At 43.0% G+C, this 18071-nt stretch overlaps 1 protein-coding gene across 5 annotated transcripts in view; it reads left to right on the forward strand.

Moving 5' to 3' along the window:
* Nucleotides 1-18071, forward strand: part of TENM3 (teneurin transmembrane protein 3) — a 2583516-nt gene that overhangs the window by 2388661 nt on the left and 176784 nt on the right. For all 5 annotated transcript variants that reach the window (XM_033942956.1, XM_033942961.1, XM_033942964.1 and 2 more), the window contains 3 exons: nt 6964-7180; nt 13779-13898; nt 16370-16631. In XM_033942956.1, the coding sequence (XP_033798847.1) occupies nt 6964-7180; nt 13779-13898; nt 16370-16631 (599 nt within the window). The remainder of the gene's footprint in view (nt 1-6963; nt 7181-13778; nt 13899-16369; nt 16632-18071) is intronic.

The following is an 18071-nucleotide window of genomic DNA, read 5'->3' on the forward strand; positions in this document are numbered from 1 at the left end:
CACTCTCTCTCCACTTTCCTTCAGCGCACGCACATAAAAACAAGCAAGTAATTTTATATCATTTTCATTCTATTCATTCATAGAAATTAAAGTCTAGATAATGCCAGTCACATAACAAAACATGATTTTACAAAAATAATTCCCTGCAGTCAAGCCTGCAAGGATTATTAGATGTCTTTCAGCAGTTCCCCTCCCTCCCTCCCCCTTACCTTTGTGGCCAAGTCAAAATGATCTACCAACAATAAAATTTTAAAAACACAAAGCACACTGTACGCAGAGAAAATGTTAATTATCATTTATATTCCGCGGGTTTTCAAAGAGGTCAAGGCAGATGACTTTATGCAATGTCACCTCAGTAACAACTATACAAAAATAGACAAATATTCCCCCTCCCTTTTTACTAAACTGCGATAGCGGTTTTTAGCGTAGGGAGCTGCGCTGAATGCCCCACGCTGCTCTCGACGCTCATAGGCTCCCTGCGCTAAAAAACTCTATTGCGGTTTAGTAAAAGGGGGCCATAGTGCAAAATATAGACAGCAGATATAAATTTTCAAAACGGACACATTTTGATCACTAAGTTGAAAATAAAATCATTTTTCCTACTTTTTTGTCTGGTGATTTCATGAGTCTCTGGTCCTTCTTCTGATCCTTCTTCTTTCTCTCTCCCCCTGGCTCCCCTCTTTATTTCTGCCTTTCTTTCTCTCTCCTCCTGGCCCCCCTCTTTCTTTCTGCCTTTCTTTCTCTCCCCCTTGACCCCCCTCTTTATTTCTGCCTTTCTTTCTCTCCCCTTGGTCCCCCTCTTTCTTTCTGCCTTTCTTTCTCTCTCCCCCTGGCCCTCTTCTTTCTTTCTGCCTTTCTTTCTCTCCCCCTTGACCCCCTCTTTATTTCTGCCTTTCTTTCTCTCCCCTTGGTCCCCCTCTTTATTTCTGCCTTTCTTTCTCTCCCCTTGGTCCCCCTCTTTCTTTCTGCCTTTCTTTCTCTCTCCCCCTGGCCCCCCCTCTTTATTTTTTCCTTTCTTTCTCTCTCCCCCTAGCCTGCACAAAGCCATCGTGCCGATTTCTCCACTTCCACGATTCTTTCCCTACCCTCACCCCCAAGCCAGCAGCCGATTTCTCCCTGCTCCTTCCCCGATGTCCTGATGTCCTGAACTTCATCGGGCAGCAGCAGCATTCACAATTCACTGATGTTGCCCGCTTCAGGCCTTCCTCTCTGTCGGGTCCTGTCTTCATGAAAACTGGAAGTAGGCAGGACCCGGCAGAGAACAAGGCCTGAAGCCGGCAACAGCAGCGAATTGTAAACGCTGCTGCTGCCCGAAGAAAGTAATGGAGCACCGAGGCAGTCCGCTTCTCCCCCCTCCCAGCCGAACCCCCGCTGACCCTCCTATCTCCCCCCCCCCCCGTGAACCTTTCCGACCTTCCCAGCGAGAGCAGCAAACCTCCTTCGCGGCTTTCTCCTCCCTCTGCCGCGTTACTGATGACGTCATCAGTGATGCGGCAGAGGGAGGATAAAGCCGACGCTACTGGAGGGAGGTTTGCTGCTTTCGCTGGGAGGGTCAGAAAGGTTCACTTGGGGGAGGAGAGAGATAGGATGGTCAGCGGGGTTTCGGCTGGGAGGGGGGAGAAGCGGTCTGCCTTGGTGCTCCAAGGCCTGGCGCCATTACCTTTTTCGATAATGGCGCCGATGCTGCTTTCGCTGGGAGGGTAGGAGCGCGATAGGGACCGGGCCAGCTGTGCACCCCCCCCCTAAGGCGGCACCCGGGATGGACCTCCCCCTCGCCCCCCTTGGTACGCTTCTGCCCTGGGGAAACAGCCTGCAACAAGATCGCGCGATGCCAGAGATCTTTGCCTGCTTCGGCTGTTTCCTCCGCCGCGGTCCCGCCCCTCCTCTGACATCAGAGGAGGGGCAGGACCGTGGCGGAGGAAACAGTCGAAGCAGGCAAAGATCTCTGGCATCGCGATCTTGCTGCAGGCTGTTTCCAGACGCGACACCCGGCGCAGGGGGGGGTAACTGGACCGGACCGGGAGCACCCCCTCAGGGCTTGGTACCCGGGGCGGACCGCCCCCCCCCCCGCCCCCCCCCCCTTGGTACGCCACTGGTGACTTGTCTGAGGAATGGAGTTCTCTGGGAGGAGTATAAGAAGAGAGAAGCAAAAAGAGAAATTGAGGGGCAACAGAATGAACACACTTGTAGGTCAACAATAAGATTTTTCTGACCTGAGTCTTGCAAAACAGGACAGGAAAAACATGAACCTGCTGATCCAAAAATAAAACTGATTGATTTCTAAAGTACAGTCTCAAAAATGAAAGAAACCAAAAGAGTGATTTCTAAAGTACAGTCTCAATACAGAGGCCTAGTCTTGTGATAAAATAAAAGGAACCAGAAGAGTGATTCATTTAGCTATTTCTCCCTAAACCTTCAAAACTACAGAAATATCCAAACTATTCGACAGTGATATCTCCACTGGCTAATCCCCACCCCCACCTACATAATACCAGTGGATCTTCTCTCAACCGGGGAATAAAAATCTGTCCTCCCAATAGGTGTTAGTTTATCTGAGACCTTTTCTAACGTCTCAAATCTTTGTCCTTGAAACTGCATCTTAGTTTGCATATCCAGGTTTAAAGTAGTTAATAAAGCAATAGTTTGATTCATATTTGCCATAGTGCTCCAAATAGACTTCAAAGTAACAAAAGGAGCCTTTTCTAGAGAAACCTTATTCTTCCAAGAAGAATGGCTCCAGAAACCTCAAAAGAAAGGTCTTGAAAATTCCTTCCTTGTTGGCTAGGGAGAACATATGGATCATTTCCCAAGAGGACAAGATTTACCAAAATCACATCAGGTAAACTCCCAGAGGCCTAAACCCTAGCAGTACTGCTGTAAGATTACCACTACAGGCCTTTGTGACTGTTTTTAATTAAGAATCATTGATAATAAACTTCTCCCTCCGAATTTGTGAGGGTTAGGGGCAGAGCCGGCCCGCGAATATGGAAAATTCGCAAATAACTTTTTGGGCTGACTCTGACCCACCCCCGCCTCACTCCTGCCTCCCTCCTGCATCCTGGTCCTTACCTAGTAGTCTAGCAGTAACGCGGGGCAGGAGCGATCTTCCTACGCTCCTGCCCCATGTAGAGCCATCATCAAAAATGGCTGCCGTGAGTTCCCGTTGTCTCACGAGACCACAACGGGAACTCACGGCAGCCATTTTTTATGACGGCTCTGCAAGGGGCAGGAGCATAGGAAGATCGCTCCTTCCCCACGTCACCGCTAGACCACCAGGTAAGGAATGGGGAGGACTGGGCAGCCTTTAAAATGTAGTAGGGAAAAATCATGAATAATCGAATTCACAGAAATTAAACCCATGAATTCAGAGGGAGAAGTATAGGTCCAAGTGGGCATTGCTCCTCCTTTACTAGAGATCTAGGATTTGCCTTGCAACACTAGTAAGCCTGTAATGAAATCTATTCCCAAGATTTAGTCTATGTAGGTAACAGCATTAATATAGTCTTCTTGGTGATCTCATGGTACCTTATTTTGAGACACAACAAAGGAGTCGTGAAGATGAGATGTCAATAATTCAGCCACGGGTGTAAAGTTCAAAGTTCACTTTATTGATAGTAGCACTGCGAGGACTCGAAGACTCGACACTGAAAGTGTTTCAGCATCTATGCCTTTGTTAAGAGTCTATTGAGCCATGACAAGTTAAAAACAATAATAAAAATAATATGAAACACATAATATAAACTAATAAAATCACATCAAGCAAAAATTATATATATTATTAAACAGAAAATGATAAAAATCAATTAGCAAAGACAAATAGACCAATACGTTGAAATTGTGAAAACAAGATATAACTAAGCATATTGTTAGACCTTTATAATCAAATTAACATCTATCAAAAGTGTACATGTAATAAAGAATAAAATTATACAAATAAATAACGGTACAATTAAAAAATACTGACTGAAAGTGAAGAAAAACTAGAAAGTCAGTGTTGAATCTCAAGTTCTCACAGTGCTATCAATAAAGTGAACAGTGAACTTTACACCCGTGGCTGAACTATTGACATCCCATCCTTATGACTCCTTTGTTATGCCTTGATTGTCTCGTTGTTTCGTTGTTGAGGCCTCCTTGGGTTCTCTCTTCAGTACCTTAGTTTGAGTACAGACTTTGCACAACATATTCCTTAATATCTTTGCCCTACCCTGGCCACAGAAGCCTCTGCCCATTCATTCTCTGGTCCTACAAATGCCAGAGTGACCTGCTAGTAAGATATCATGAAATCTTCAAACCAATTCCAAGCATGCTTTACCTTTGGGTATACCAAGCTTGCCTTTCTTGTATAGGAATCCTTGACACTAGTTCCAACCCATTTTCTCTCCCATTCTTTATTATGCAATCTCATCACTGGGTAAATTCATCACCGGGCAAACTCACCCTTGACCTTCCAAAGAAAACAGGAGTAACTGCATAAGCTGGTTGATTACCTATCACATAGCCTTAAAGGGGCACTCTGTACTTGCCCCCAACCCCCATTCTTCCGGGATTGCTCACAGTTTTGCAGCCTACTCCTGTGGGTATTCCACATATGCCCAGAAAAAGCCACAGTAGAGGCAGAGTCCTTCCTGGCACTGTCTTTTCTTCTCTTCTGCTGACAGGTGCCATTTTATGATACTAAATAGTGTAGGTTGCTCTGGAGATTGAATAGTATGTCTTGGTTCAGTCAGTGTCTAGCCTACTTACATTGCCGATAAGTGGCCAAACGCCAATATTTAGTGGCACTAAGCTGGGCAGTGCCACTGAATATCAGCTCTGGCTCCCCCAAAAAGGGACCTCCAGAAGGAAGCTGTCTTTGGTATAATGCAAGTACCACATTGAGCTTTAGTTATAATTTGAGAGAGAGAAGTCTATTAGTGTCATGCTATGTGCAAACCTATCCCATTTGGAGACATTGCCTCCCAGTCCGAAGGCTAATATATGAAAAGGCAGAATAAGGTGACGCGTCTCATCCATTGGAAGCTTTATAACCATTACAGCATCACTGAACTGAAAAGTATTGGACTCGCAAACATGAGAAAATTATGAAAAATGAAGAGATTATGATTGCCTGGAACATTTCAATTCCAACTGATAAAAGCTTGATGCAAGAAAACTGGGCATCATGATAAAGCAGATAACCACGAAATCAAAATAGATAATAGGGGTCTTGGTACAAAGTGATTATTCTGGAGAAAGAGAAGATCTTCAAGTAATAAGCAATGCAGTCAGAGACTAAGAATATATCACAGAAAGGTGCAGAAAATATTGGCCAATGTATGAGCTGCCACAGACTTGATTAAAAGGAATTTTCAGGCACATTTTGATAAGTAGCCTCTACTCCATCTTTTCTATTACAAGGGAGCAAATGTAAATGCAGACATTGATAATTGATATATGGGGATATGCACATGCAATCTCTTCCTGACATGGGGAGTACATAGGCATATATTACTATTGCCCAAACTACTTCTCACAGAAATGAACAGAACCTAGCTACACCATCTTCCGGAAGATACTGAAAACCCATCTTTTTGATACACAATCTACCTCTCTCACCGCTCTCCCTACTTCTCCCTTCTACTTCCCCCTCCTCTTGTCACCCCTCCTCCCTCCCTCTCCTCCTCCCCCCTCTTCTCCTAATCCTTCCTCTCTTAATGTCGCCTTGAGTCTGAATAGATATGTGCAACGCACAAATAAAAGATTAGATTTCCCTTGTTACTAATACTACTACATTTCTGTAGTGCTGCCAGATGTAAGCAGCACTGTACACATGTTGCTGATGTCCAAGTTTGAATTTAGGCTTTTTAAAATAGGGTTTTAATCATTTATGTAAGATACACGTGTAAATAATGTAAGTACAGATACACCACACTCATAGCTACATCCATATTACCAATTAAAAGGCTGTGAACTTCTCCTGCCTACATTGTAAATGCTTTTTGTCCATCAGCAAGGTTGAAAAACTCCAGATGCAAACAGCCTTGCCGAGTCATATCAACGTGTGTACTTTAATATTACTGAGTCATATCAATTTGTAGATTTACTTAATAAATATTTTATATCATTACATCCAATGGTGTAGTGAGGGTAGGAGGAACCTGGGGCAGTGACGCCCCCCCCCCCCCGCACTCTCCTCTCCTGCTCTTTCCGTGCCACACATCCCCATCCCCCGCTCCTTCCATACTCCCACACCACACTCACACCTCCCTTCCCACCCCCGTACATTTTTTATTTTTTGCCAGCACGAGCAGCTTCTCCAACCTGCTGCTTGCGCTTGCTTTCCCTGTGACATCACTTCCTGGCCCTGTGACCCGGATGTGACTTCAGAGGCAGCCAGGCCGGCACGAGCAGCAGGCTAGAGCAGTTGCTCGTGCTGGTGAAGATTTAAAAGAGGTATAGGGGGGTGGGGAAAGGAGGGTGCGAACATGGCATGGGGGGGGGGAAACGTGCCAGTGCCCCCCCAAGACATTGCCTGGGGCGGTCCGCCCCCCCCTTACTATACCTCTGATTGTATCTGGTCCTCTGGTGCCTCACTCTATCTTGACTGGCTTTTAAAATAAGGGTGAAGCAACAGGATGCTCAATAAGGGTGAAGCAACAGGATGCTCAATATAAACATCAATTGATCCTCTTTTTGGCTTCTCTTTATTTGGAAAGACCATTGCCCCAACTCAGTCCTGTTGCTTGACTCATTATATTTGTAGGCTTGTTTCCTGTTGGACTTTTTTTGTGATTTTTTTTTTTTTTTTTTAAATAAGGGCCATAATTTCTCTTCTACATGGCCAAGACTTATAACCTAAAATTTTATAAATCGCAATACCCCACTACTCTACCTAGTACTATGTAATACTGTATGTGCAATGCAAAACACTGATTATTCACCCTAAAATACCAAAATTTTGTTCCTTTGAATTTCTGTTTGCAGATGGCTTAATTGATTGTATGGATCCTGATTGCTGCTTACAGATGTCCTGTCAAAATCAGCCTTATTGTCGAGGCCTGCCCGATCCCGAAGATATTATCAGCCAAAATCAGCAATCACCATCTCAGCAAGCAGCCAGATCCTTTTTTGATAGAATCAATTTCCTTACAGGACCTGACAGCACCCATGTAATACCAGGAGATAGCCCCTTCAATAAGAGGTAAATTTGTAGCTGTTTTACATGAGATGAGGGGGTACTTTGACAACTGCCTGAACTAATGAAATATATACAGCTATTGGGACAATATTCAACATCAGTCCAAATTTTCTACAAGGAACATATTAACTTTATAAATGTGGAGAGGCGATCTCAATCATAATAGGCATGTCCGACATTTAAGACTGTTCCTAGTGGGATGGTATTTATTTATTTATTTAATTTGATTTCTATCCCATCCTCCTGGGCGCTCAGAATGGGTTACAATCCAACATTCACAGTATGTTACATTAGACAGTACGTTTGGCAATACAATATACTACAATACAGTAGCATAATGACAAAGGCTGGACAGTACAGTAACTTAAGGACAGCTTGGGTGGGGACATTCATAGGAAATTCCTGGGGAGTTAATATAGTAGATTAGACCAGAGGGTCACCAACTAGTGGTTGTTGGTGGGAGAGAGTTGAGGGGATTGTTTGCAGCTGGACCTTTAGTTGAAGTGAAAGGTCTTCACAGCTCTTCGGAAGGTCATTAATGAGTTCTGTGATCTGATTTGTGGGGGGAGTTGGTTCCAGAGCTGTGGGATGAAATGGCTGTAGAAGCATTTGTGGGCAGTTTCCATCAGGAGAGACCTTCGTGGGGGGGGGGATGCGCAGTTGTCTCTCTGCTCTAGAGCGGAGGGGGCGGGTAGGGGGCATACAGGTGTAGCTTGGAACTTATGTAGGTTTTGGTGTTGGCGTGGAATATTTTATGCGCTATTACAAGAGCCTTGAATGTGCAGCGTTTGTTGATTGGTAGCCAGTGCTCTGTGCAGAGGGCTGGGGAGATGGGGTTGTGATAATTGAGTTTGTATAGGAGGCGGATTGCCGCGTTTTGGACTCGCAGGAGGCGTTTGAGTTCCTTTTTGGCTATTCCATTAAAGATGGAGTTGCAGTAATCCATCCTGGAGAGAACATAGGCATGGAGGAGTTGAGTTAGGTCAAGTTTGGAGATATAGGGTTTGATCCTTTTCAGTTGGTGGAGGTAGTAGAAGGAAGTGGAGACCACCTGGGAGATGTGGGTGGATAGGGGCAGGTGGCTGTCCAATGTTACTCCAAGGCTATGAACCTGGTCTGCTGCTACTGATAATCTTCTATAAAGGCAACATAGCTACAAATGTACTTTTCTAAAAACAGGCGGCCAGAAGCAGCACACACACACACACACCGTCATGTTGCATAAAAGTACAGATTTATTATAAAGTAAAAGGCAGCGTACAAAAAAGAAGAACAGATTACCAGCATTCAGAAATGTCACAGAGAAGATAAAATGCCACACCCTGCAGGTATGCGAAAAAATACCCTATCTGTGTCATTTCCTTATCTTACATGAGTTGATGCATTACAATCTATTAGAAAGTTTCTGATTGGTTATTAGCATTACCAGAAGTGATCAGGTGCTAATCTGATTTGTTAGCATCATTAGCAGAATTAGCTAAGCACCGGTATTATAATTTTCTTTTCAAATAGCAAGCACTGGTCTGTGCGGTGTAATAATCATCTGTGCTGTGTTGTAACATCTGCGCTGTGTACTGTACCTTCCTTATCTTGAACAGCAGAGCTAGGAAGAAATTGCAGCATCAACAGTTTCTATTCCAGAGTTTTTGTAAAAATGAAGTTATACAGAAATCAAGCTTGGCCTGCTTTTAAGTCCTGTAGTCAAATTACGAGGGTCATCAGGAAAGGGGTCCACCCAGCATTCTCCTTCAGGGGGTGGGGGGGGCAGAGCAGGATTAACCAATAGGCCAAGTAGGCACGTGCCTAGGGCCCGAAATGGTCAGGGGGCCCAATGAAGGAGAGCATCAACATTGTTTTTTACAAATGGCGATGGGCCCCTCCAGCATTGATGAGCAATGCGCCCCCCCCCCCCCGATTGGCAAAGCAGGCCCCCCCTCCGATCGGCAACACGGGCCCCCATTGACAGAAAGTAAGACAAGCAAACAACGCAGGTAAGAAAAGCAACGGAAACTATAATTTTGCAAGCGATGCTACTTGCCCAAAGCTTCCCTCTGATGTAGCTTCCTGTTTCCGCCTGGGCACATGGTGGGGTGGGGTGGGGCAGGGGGCCCAGTGTACTTGTGTGCCTAGGGGCCCTCGACAAATTAATCCTGCCCTGGGGGTGGAAAGAAAGCACTGCTGCCCGCGAATTGGGCAGCACTATTGTCAGGGATGGAGTTGGGGAGTGGCAGGGACATTCGGGAGGGGCTTCAGGAGTCAATCTAACTAGGGCTTATTTTTGGGGTAGGGCTTACTGTATATTAGGAGCACCTTTAAAAATTATGCTAGGGCTTATTTTGGGGCTAGGTCTTTTTTCAGGGAAACACGGTATCTACACACAAAATGAACCTGGCCACAGCATTTTGTATCAATTGTGACACTCTTCTTCTTGTCTTGGAAATTCCAAGATACAATGTGTTGCAATAGTCTAACCTCGACAAAACCATCCCTTGTACAACAGTAAAAAAAAATCATAGGTCGAGATCAATGGTTTCTCTATCTCTTTCTCTCTTCACCACCAATCACCAGCCCAAGCCTGCTGTCATTCTCTTACTCTATCTTCCCCATGATGAACATTACAACCATTAACCATACAGGAGAAGGAGATAGCCCAAATCACTTTGGTTCTCTTCTCCTGCCAGGTCTGATAGAGCAAAGTGGCCACTTTTTAAGAAGGGAAATGGTTGGGGGAGGTGAAAGTGACAGGGGTTACATTAAAAAAAAGAGAGGTAAGGACCTGAGGAGGTGGAAAGGTATCTGCCTGAGTGACACTGGGGGAGAAGGCTTAGCTTGGATGAGTCTTGAGAGGGTAAAATAGAAAGGAATGAGCCTATGATAGTGGTTGAGAGAGAATAAATTGAGTCTGGAACAAAAACCTGAAGTAAGTAATTGAAAGAGGGAATGAGTGTGGAATGGATGAATAGGGCGTGGGGTCTGACCCTGAGGGAATGAATGTGGATGGGGCAGGTCTAAGAGAGCAGGATGAGAGTGGTTGACTCTAAAATGGGGTGTGAAAAAGGGAATAAGCTTCTAGTGGGAGGGTAAAAGAGTAGGGAAGGAGGTTAAGGAAAGGAGGAGAGAATGTAGGAAAAAAGGTTAAAGGGAAGTTAATGACTTATATACCACACGATGCACTAGTTCACTCATTATCCATGTACAGACATCCACATCCATTCATGCACCCATCATATCCACTCAGAAAGATATAGCCTTTGGGATGGTGTCTTTAGAGACCTTTCTCATCCACCTGTGACTCGGGCAACTCCCAGCCAGTAACACCACAGAATTGCATTGCGCAATGATTGGTGGAGCTTATCAGGAAAGCTAGCAACTAAAATAGGAAGTCAGTGTGAGGATACAGCACCTGAGAGTACTAATAGGGAGAGTGTAGCGCAGTGGTTAAAGCTACAGCCTCAGCACCCTGAGGTTGTGGGTTCAAACCCACGCTGCTCCTTGTGACCTTGGGCAAGTCACTTAATCCCCCCATTGCCCCAGGTATGTTAGATAGAGTGTGAGCCCGCCGGGACAGAGAGGGAAAACTGCTCAAGTACCTGAATAAATGCATGTAAACCGTTCTGAGCTCCCCTGGGAGAACGGTATAGAAAAATTGAATAAATAAATAAATAAAATAAATAATATCTGCTATGTGACTTCTACTTTGATGAATACCTCTTGTTAATGAGGGAGCAGGTATGCATCTGGCCTTCAGAACTTACAAATGCTCAAGCCCCAAATCTCTTGTTTTAACTGCCAATCTTTTTAGACTACAAGAACTCAAGATTTGCCATACTGCGTCAGCCGATATAGCCCGGTGTCCTGTTTCCAACAGAGGCCAGTCCAGGTCACAAGTACCTAGCAAAATTTGAGAGTTGCAAGATTTTATTTATTTTATTGGGATCTATTTACCGCCTTTATGAAGAGATTCACTTAAGGTGGTGGATTTCGTGCTACTATAGGGAATTCATGCTAAGCTCTGGCAGATCCACCGGTCATGATACTCAAGTCTCAGGGACAAAGGACAGGGGAAGGAGCAAAGAAGCATGCTGCATAGGCAGCGGAACGCTTTTTTGTTTGAGGGGCCCCACAAGCTCCACCCTAGACCTCGCCCAATCTCTGCCCCCAGACCCCGCCCCATAATAGTACTAATTGTAATACCATTTTTTCCCATTCATTTTTCATATATACACACAATATAATCTTATTAACAATACATAATGGTTAACCACAAAATGAAACTACACAAAGCACACTGTATGCTTCTCAGCATTCATTCCTACCAGAATACAGATAATCCCTATGCAAATACAGGAGCACAAACTAAAAGTACTTATATATAAATGAAACCCTAAGATTCAAGACTCTGCATGCAGTGCAACCCCAGAGAAATAGAAACAAATGCATTTCTTCCTTAACAGTGCAAAATATAGACAACAGATGTAATTTCTCAAAACTGACACAATTCAATCACTAAATTGAAAATAAAATCATTTACCCTACCTTTGTTGTCTGGTGATTTTAAGTATGTCCATACGTACCAACAGAAATATGGTGCAAATCTTCACTCCTAAAGGTAGGCGTGGATGCCCCTTATTCTGTAATTATGAGTGTAACTGTGAGGAGTGACATTGATTCACCCAGGACCTTACCATTTTCACACCCCTTTTTGGCATAAATTTAAATTAAAACCAATCATTGATTAATTGCTTGTTAAGCAAATTAGCGCTAATTGACTCAGTTAAGTTCTGCATGCCCAAATTAGCACTGCAGTGCAAAGTGCCATATATAAAATTGGGGGCAAGTGCTTCCACATTAAATGGGAGCAAGCTCCGAGCACTAATCTGAATAGAGAATACTGGGAATGCTCCCCAATAGGTGCCATATTAAATTTGCTGATACCACAGTATTAAGCCACAGAAAAGGCAAATTTTACCATATTTTAGTAAAAGGGCCCCTTTGTAGCACTTTCCTGTTATCTCAATTCTGCATATATTCTTTTAGAGATGCAGCCTTCAGAATAGGACAAGTTTCCAAGTCTATTACCAAGTTTACTCGTTTTTTGTTATACCGTCTATCCCAAGTATCTAGATTTAAAAATATATAATCTAAAACATTAAGGGGGAGAAGATAGACTTGATTGACATAAAACAGGGAGGGAGGTAAAGTCACAATAAAATTGTAATCGAAAACAGGTGAAAGGAAGGGAAAAAGTACAGTGGAATTCTGTGCACAAAACAAGAGCTGGGGGTGGTCATATATGATGATATAAAGTGGTCAAATAGGTAGATAAGGTGACAGCAAAAAGGTGGCTTGTGGAATAGCTAGCAAAAAAAAAAAAGGGGGGGGGTGACAATGCCTCAGTGATCACCTGAGGAAATATTTTTTTACAGAAAGCATCTTGCATGTTTGGAAAAATCTCTCGGTGGAGATGAGGAAAGTTTCTGGATTGAAGACAGCATGGGACAAACACTGAGCATTTCTGAAAGAGAGAGATAAATTGTAGAGCTGAACAGTTGCGGTGGATGGTCGGACTAGACAGACCATATGGCTTTTATCTGCCATCATGTTTCTGTGCCATGAACTGTTACCTTTTTTTGCCATGGTGACCTTTGTTCGGTTAGCTGATTAGGTTAACGTGTTTAGACCAGGGATCTCAAAGTCCCTCCTTGAGGGCCGCAATCCAGTCGGATTTCCCCAATGAATATGCATTGAAAGCAGTGCATGCACATAGATCTCATGCATATTCATTGGGGAAATCCTGAAAACCCAACTGGATTGCGGCCCTCAAGGAGGGACTTTGAGACTCCTGGTTTAGACACATGTCAAAGAAAGTAATGAGTGTCCAAACATCAGAAGGAAGCACAGAGATATGCTTTCAAAGCTCAGCTCAATAAATAATATAAAGCATGAATTAATGCTAGAGATCTGCTAACTGCATGGTGGTGTGATTGCATAAGCTCTTTGACTGGTGTTTTACAAAGCAGTAATGACTTGAAAATAAACCAGCAGCTGTAAGAAGGTACTTTGTGTCTCGCTGAGCAAAGGAAGATGATTTACACTAGAACTCCTGGGTCTGCAGTAATTTAACAACATTAATGCAGTTAGGCACAGCAGTTGATTAAAAGTTGCAGCACAAATGTGCCTTGTTGCCCATTTAAATCTTTCACTTCCTGGGTCCCCACAGATCTGCAGATTTTCTCAAAATTAATTGGGACTCGTACTTTGCGTTATGCAAGTGCCAAATATTTAATGTATAGAAAGAAAGAAAGTAATGAGTTTGTTATTTCTAAGAACATTTTACTAAATTATTGGGCTGGTAAGTTGCCAAAGCCAATGTTGCACCAAATTAAAAAGTAGGAAAAATCTGCAGGAACTTAGAGAATGTAAATAATGCACAGTTAAAAGGTGGCAGTATCTTTGAAAGAATTTCAGAACCAGTTCTGTAACTATCACTCGATTGTACTTTTTATTATTATTAAAGTCTCCTGAAATCATTGTGTTATTGGCCATCTGAGCAGAGTGTGCATTCTAATTTGATTTCTTTCTTCTCTTCTGTCCCCTTCAGTCTAGCATCTGTTATTAGAGGCCAAGTACTAACTGCTGATGGAACACCACTCATTGGTGTTAATGTTTCATTTTTACATTACCCAGAATATGGATACACAATCACACGGCAGGATGGAATGTAAGTTTTCGACTAAAGACTTAAAACATTTAGGTATTCGTGACCTAGGCCACAGGAAGCCTGGATTCAGTGGTGACACCCATTGGGTAAATAAAAGTTGCATGCAAGCTGGGCTCTGGAAGGAACTATGATCCGTGGGCCTTGTTCAAGGATCATCACTGAAGTCTTGGCTAGATTTTGGTAGTTGGGGAGTGGGAAAATAGCAATACCATGGGATGTTATAAGATCATTGATCCTGATAGCTAAAATGAGCCAAAAAAAGCCAATACATATATTCATAAGGTAAACTGTATGATTATTTTTTGAAAGCACATTAAGACATATTTGTTTGTTTATATTCTGCTTATATGTAGGTGGAGTACAACCAAACTTATAAGGGCAAATCAAAAATTAAAGGCAATTGTTAAATTACGTGATAGCCAGAATAAAGCTAGCGAAATGCAAGATATGTACAATGCCTGTTGGATAGTTTGATCACGCACAGTGCAGTGCTCAGCCTTTAGTCGTGTGGCAGCCACGAAGTCAGAAACATGGATGCTCCATTGCAAGATCGCACCATCAAAGAACAACATGCATCAGTGCGCCTTTTTGGGGCAGAGGGAGTGAAATTTGTGGTCATTGACAGATATTGGCTCAGTATGGACATAGTACCATTAATCAAGGAAAGATTTATGAGTGGATAAAAAGTTTAAAGCGGAAAGAACAGGTGTAAATGATGAAGATCATTCTAGTCGCCCATCAACATCATGCACACAAGAGCTCATTGACAGGACAGACGCCTTGATTAGAGGAGACCGATGGATAACGGTGTCTCAGTTGACTGCAAATTTGGATATCAGCTATGGATCTGCATTGGCCATAATGCATAATGACTTGGGATACAAGAAAGTATGGATAAAATGAGTTACTGATCTTCACAAACAACAGCGCGTGGAGGTTGTGACCCAGTTCCTGAGATGGTATGAAGAATATCTGAGTATTCTGGAGAGACTTGTCACCGGTGACAATACATGGGTGCATCACTGCAACCTGGAGAGCAAAAGAACAAAGCATGATGAAGTAAAGAAAGCAGTGCTCACCTGGCTTCAGGAGCAGCCAAAAAACTTCTCTGCAGGAATGCAGAAGCTAGTTGAACGATGCAACAAATGCATCATCTTGCACGGGAACTATGTGGAAAGGTGATATGTTCAGTTGCTCACAGTTACTTCTATTAAAGCTGTTAAATGTATTTTGCCTTTACTTTTTGATTTATCCTCGTACATATAATCAGATACATAACACCAACAAGAAAAAGAAATAACAAAATCCTGAAGCTATAAATCTAATAGTATTTATCAAGCATGTAAGCCTGCACATCAACCAGTCAGAACTGCCTCTGAACCAACAACCTATATATAAAAATATGCTGTCAACTTCCTCTGAAATCCTTGTTTAAATGATCATGTAAACAAAGAAATTTTAGCGATCTACTTCACACTGTAATCATACTTAAATATTGCATTGATTTCTATCTTTTTTAAAATTTTGGTTTAGATTTATTTCCATTTATAATTCGCCTTGATCCAAAGTGGAATACAAAATGGCATACACAATCATAAAGCAAATATAGCACAATGCATACATAAAGCAAAATTCATTAGATCAAATAGTCCCACGCAAATGAATAAATCAGAGAAACATTTCCTTTCCCTAATACCAATTCAACTGATAATAAATGTTCAGTATGCTGCAAACGTCTGCAACAATAAGTGCTGACACAATAGGCGTTTGAAGACTCCAAAGTTCTTTTGTTTCCACAGTGCCACTGGTAGGTTGTTCTGTTCTCTAGAACCAATAATAGAAAAGACCCTCTTCATTCCAGTCATGTCTTCTAAATGCATCCTCTGAGCAAAGAGTCCTCCAAGGCACATACCAATGTAGTGCCTCTGGTACAAGCTTTGATGAACTAATATCTAAATTTAATTCGATCTATGATAGGCAACCGGCATAACTTCTTCAAATAAGGTGAGAAATGATCACCCTTTGATAGACCATACAACATCCAAATTGAAGAACTTTGTAGTACTTATAGTGCCTAAATATGCATTACCGGCAATCCCAGAAACCCAAGACTGCAATAGTCGAGGCCATTCAACACCAAACTACTTAATATATTTTAAAAATCCTTATGAGGGATCAGTGGATGCAACTTGCTCCGTAGTCGTAATTTTGAAAAAGAACTACTGATTTTATCTGTGGTCTCAAAGACAGTTCAGCATCTAATATAAACTCTAGATTTTTTGTTATTTATGAGATCCTGGAATCAATATATCAGACAATGTAATTTTATTAAAAGGAAGGATTTTTTAGGTAAATGTAGCATAATTTCTCTAGCATTTATGTAATATACTTTACTTCCATACAGAGATGTATGAAAAAGGATAGTAGAATGCATATTGGGATGTCTTGAATAATGAATTGTTTTTCCTTAGGTTCGATTTGGTGTCAAATGGTGGTGCATCTCTAACGTTGTTGTTTGAGAGGGCACCATTTCTTACACAGTATCATACGGTATGGATTCCCTGGAATGTCTTTTATGTCATGGATACCTTAGTGATGAAGAAAGAGGAGAATGACATTCCTAGCTGTGATCTAAGTGGGTTCGTGAGACCAAATCCTATCATTGTATCATCACCTTTGTCTACTTTCTTTAGATCTTCTCCTGAAGACAGCCCTATTATCCCTGAAACACAGGTAAAGTGGAAGAGATTTTTTTTTCTTCAGAAAATTGTCATGTCTTTATTAAAATAAATATAAACTTTTGTTTAAAAAAAATCTAATTTAGAACATACTCACACAAATAGAGTTCTGAAAATCAAAGGGAACTGTTTCTACATCTTAGACCTTGTTCAGTACAGACATTTTTAATAGGCATAGCATGGAGACAGTTCTTTACTACTACTATTTATTATTTCTATAGAGCTGTACATTAAACACACAAGAAACTGTCCCTGCTTGAGAAAGCTTACAATCTAATTATGACAGAAGAAATTGCAAGAAAGTAACAGGCCGGAAACTCAAGTAGCCTAAGAAATAAGATGGGGGAATTGGAAGCTATGGCACAAAAAGATAACCTTTACATCATCGGCATCACGGAAACATGGTGGAAGAGGAAAATGCCTGGGTCACTGTGCTACTGGGATACAAGCTATACCGCAGAGACAGAGTAGGTCAAAAAGGTGGGGGTGTTGTCCTATACATCAAAGAAGGAATTGAGTCTAGCGGAGAGAACACGCTGTAAATTAAAAATAAGGTAGAGTCCCTATGGGCCAAAATTCCGGGAACAAAAGGAGTGGAAACAAAGATCGGCATCTACTACCGACCCCCAGGACAGTCCGAAGAAATTGATGGAGAGATGACGGACGAGATTAAATGCAACTACAAGGGAGGCAACGCAGTTATCATGAGTGACTTCAATTATCCGGGGATAGACTGGAACCTAGGCACCTCCAGCTGTGGTAGGGAGACCAAGTCCGCAGAAAATTCCTGTCGGTCGGCGCAGGGCTGTCGAGATCGACGCGGTTAAATTTCGGGGTGCCGGGTGTACAGCAGTGGGCACCCCGACTGCAGTGGTATTGGCGGCAGGCTGCTGTTCCACTCAGCCCCGGGCTCCAAGAGGTGCGCAGGGTCGGCGTGTGGATTGGGGCCATTGGCAGCATCTGGGCCTTCCCTTCACAACGTCTCACTTGTGTGTCCACATAACCCTCCCCAGTACTCACAATCAGATTATGTATCTGTTGCTCTGACCCAGGAAGTAAATGACAGGCCTATTTTTTTTTCAGTAGTAGTAGCGCAAGGAGGAGAATCTGCCCACATGCATAGTTGAGAGGTGCCTCTAGGTGCAGCAGGTTGAGCCCATGCGGCTGCAGGGTCGTGCCGTGTTCGCTGGCTGCCACTGGGTTGTTGACAGCGTCCACGGGTGAGCGAGTAGTGTGTCGCTGGCCCTGAGCTTTCCTGTCTGCGGGCCGCTCACTCATGGAGGCTCGATAGCACGGCGGCAAGTAGGGGCCTCCAGCTCGTCTTAGATGGCAGGGCCTGCGGTGCAATGCTATTTGTGTCTGCTTAGGGGGGGGCACAAATGTGCAGGGCACGCGTGAGCGAAATCATGGGGAGCCTTCAACAGTGGCTGTCTCC

This window comes from Geotrypetes seraphini, chromosome 1 (genome assembly GCF_902459505.1).
Source record: "Geotrypetes seraphini chromosome 1, aGeoSer1.1, whole genome shotgun sequence".
Taxonomy (NCBI): domain Eukaryota; kingdom Metazoa; phylum Chordata; class Amphibia; order Gymnophiona; family Dermophiidae; genus Geotrypetes; species Geotrypetes seraphini.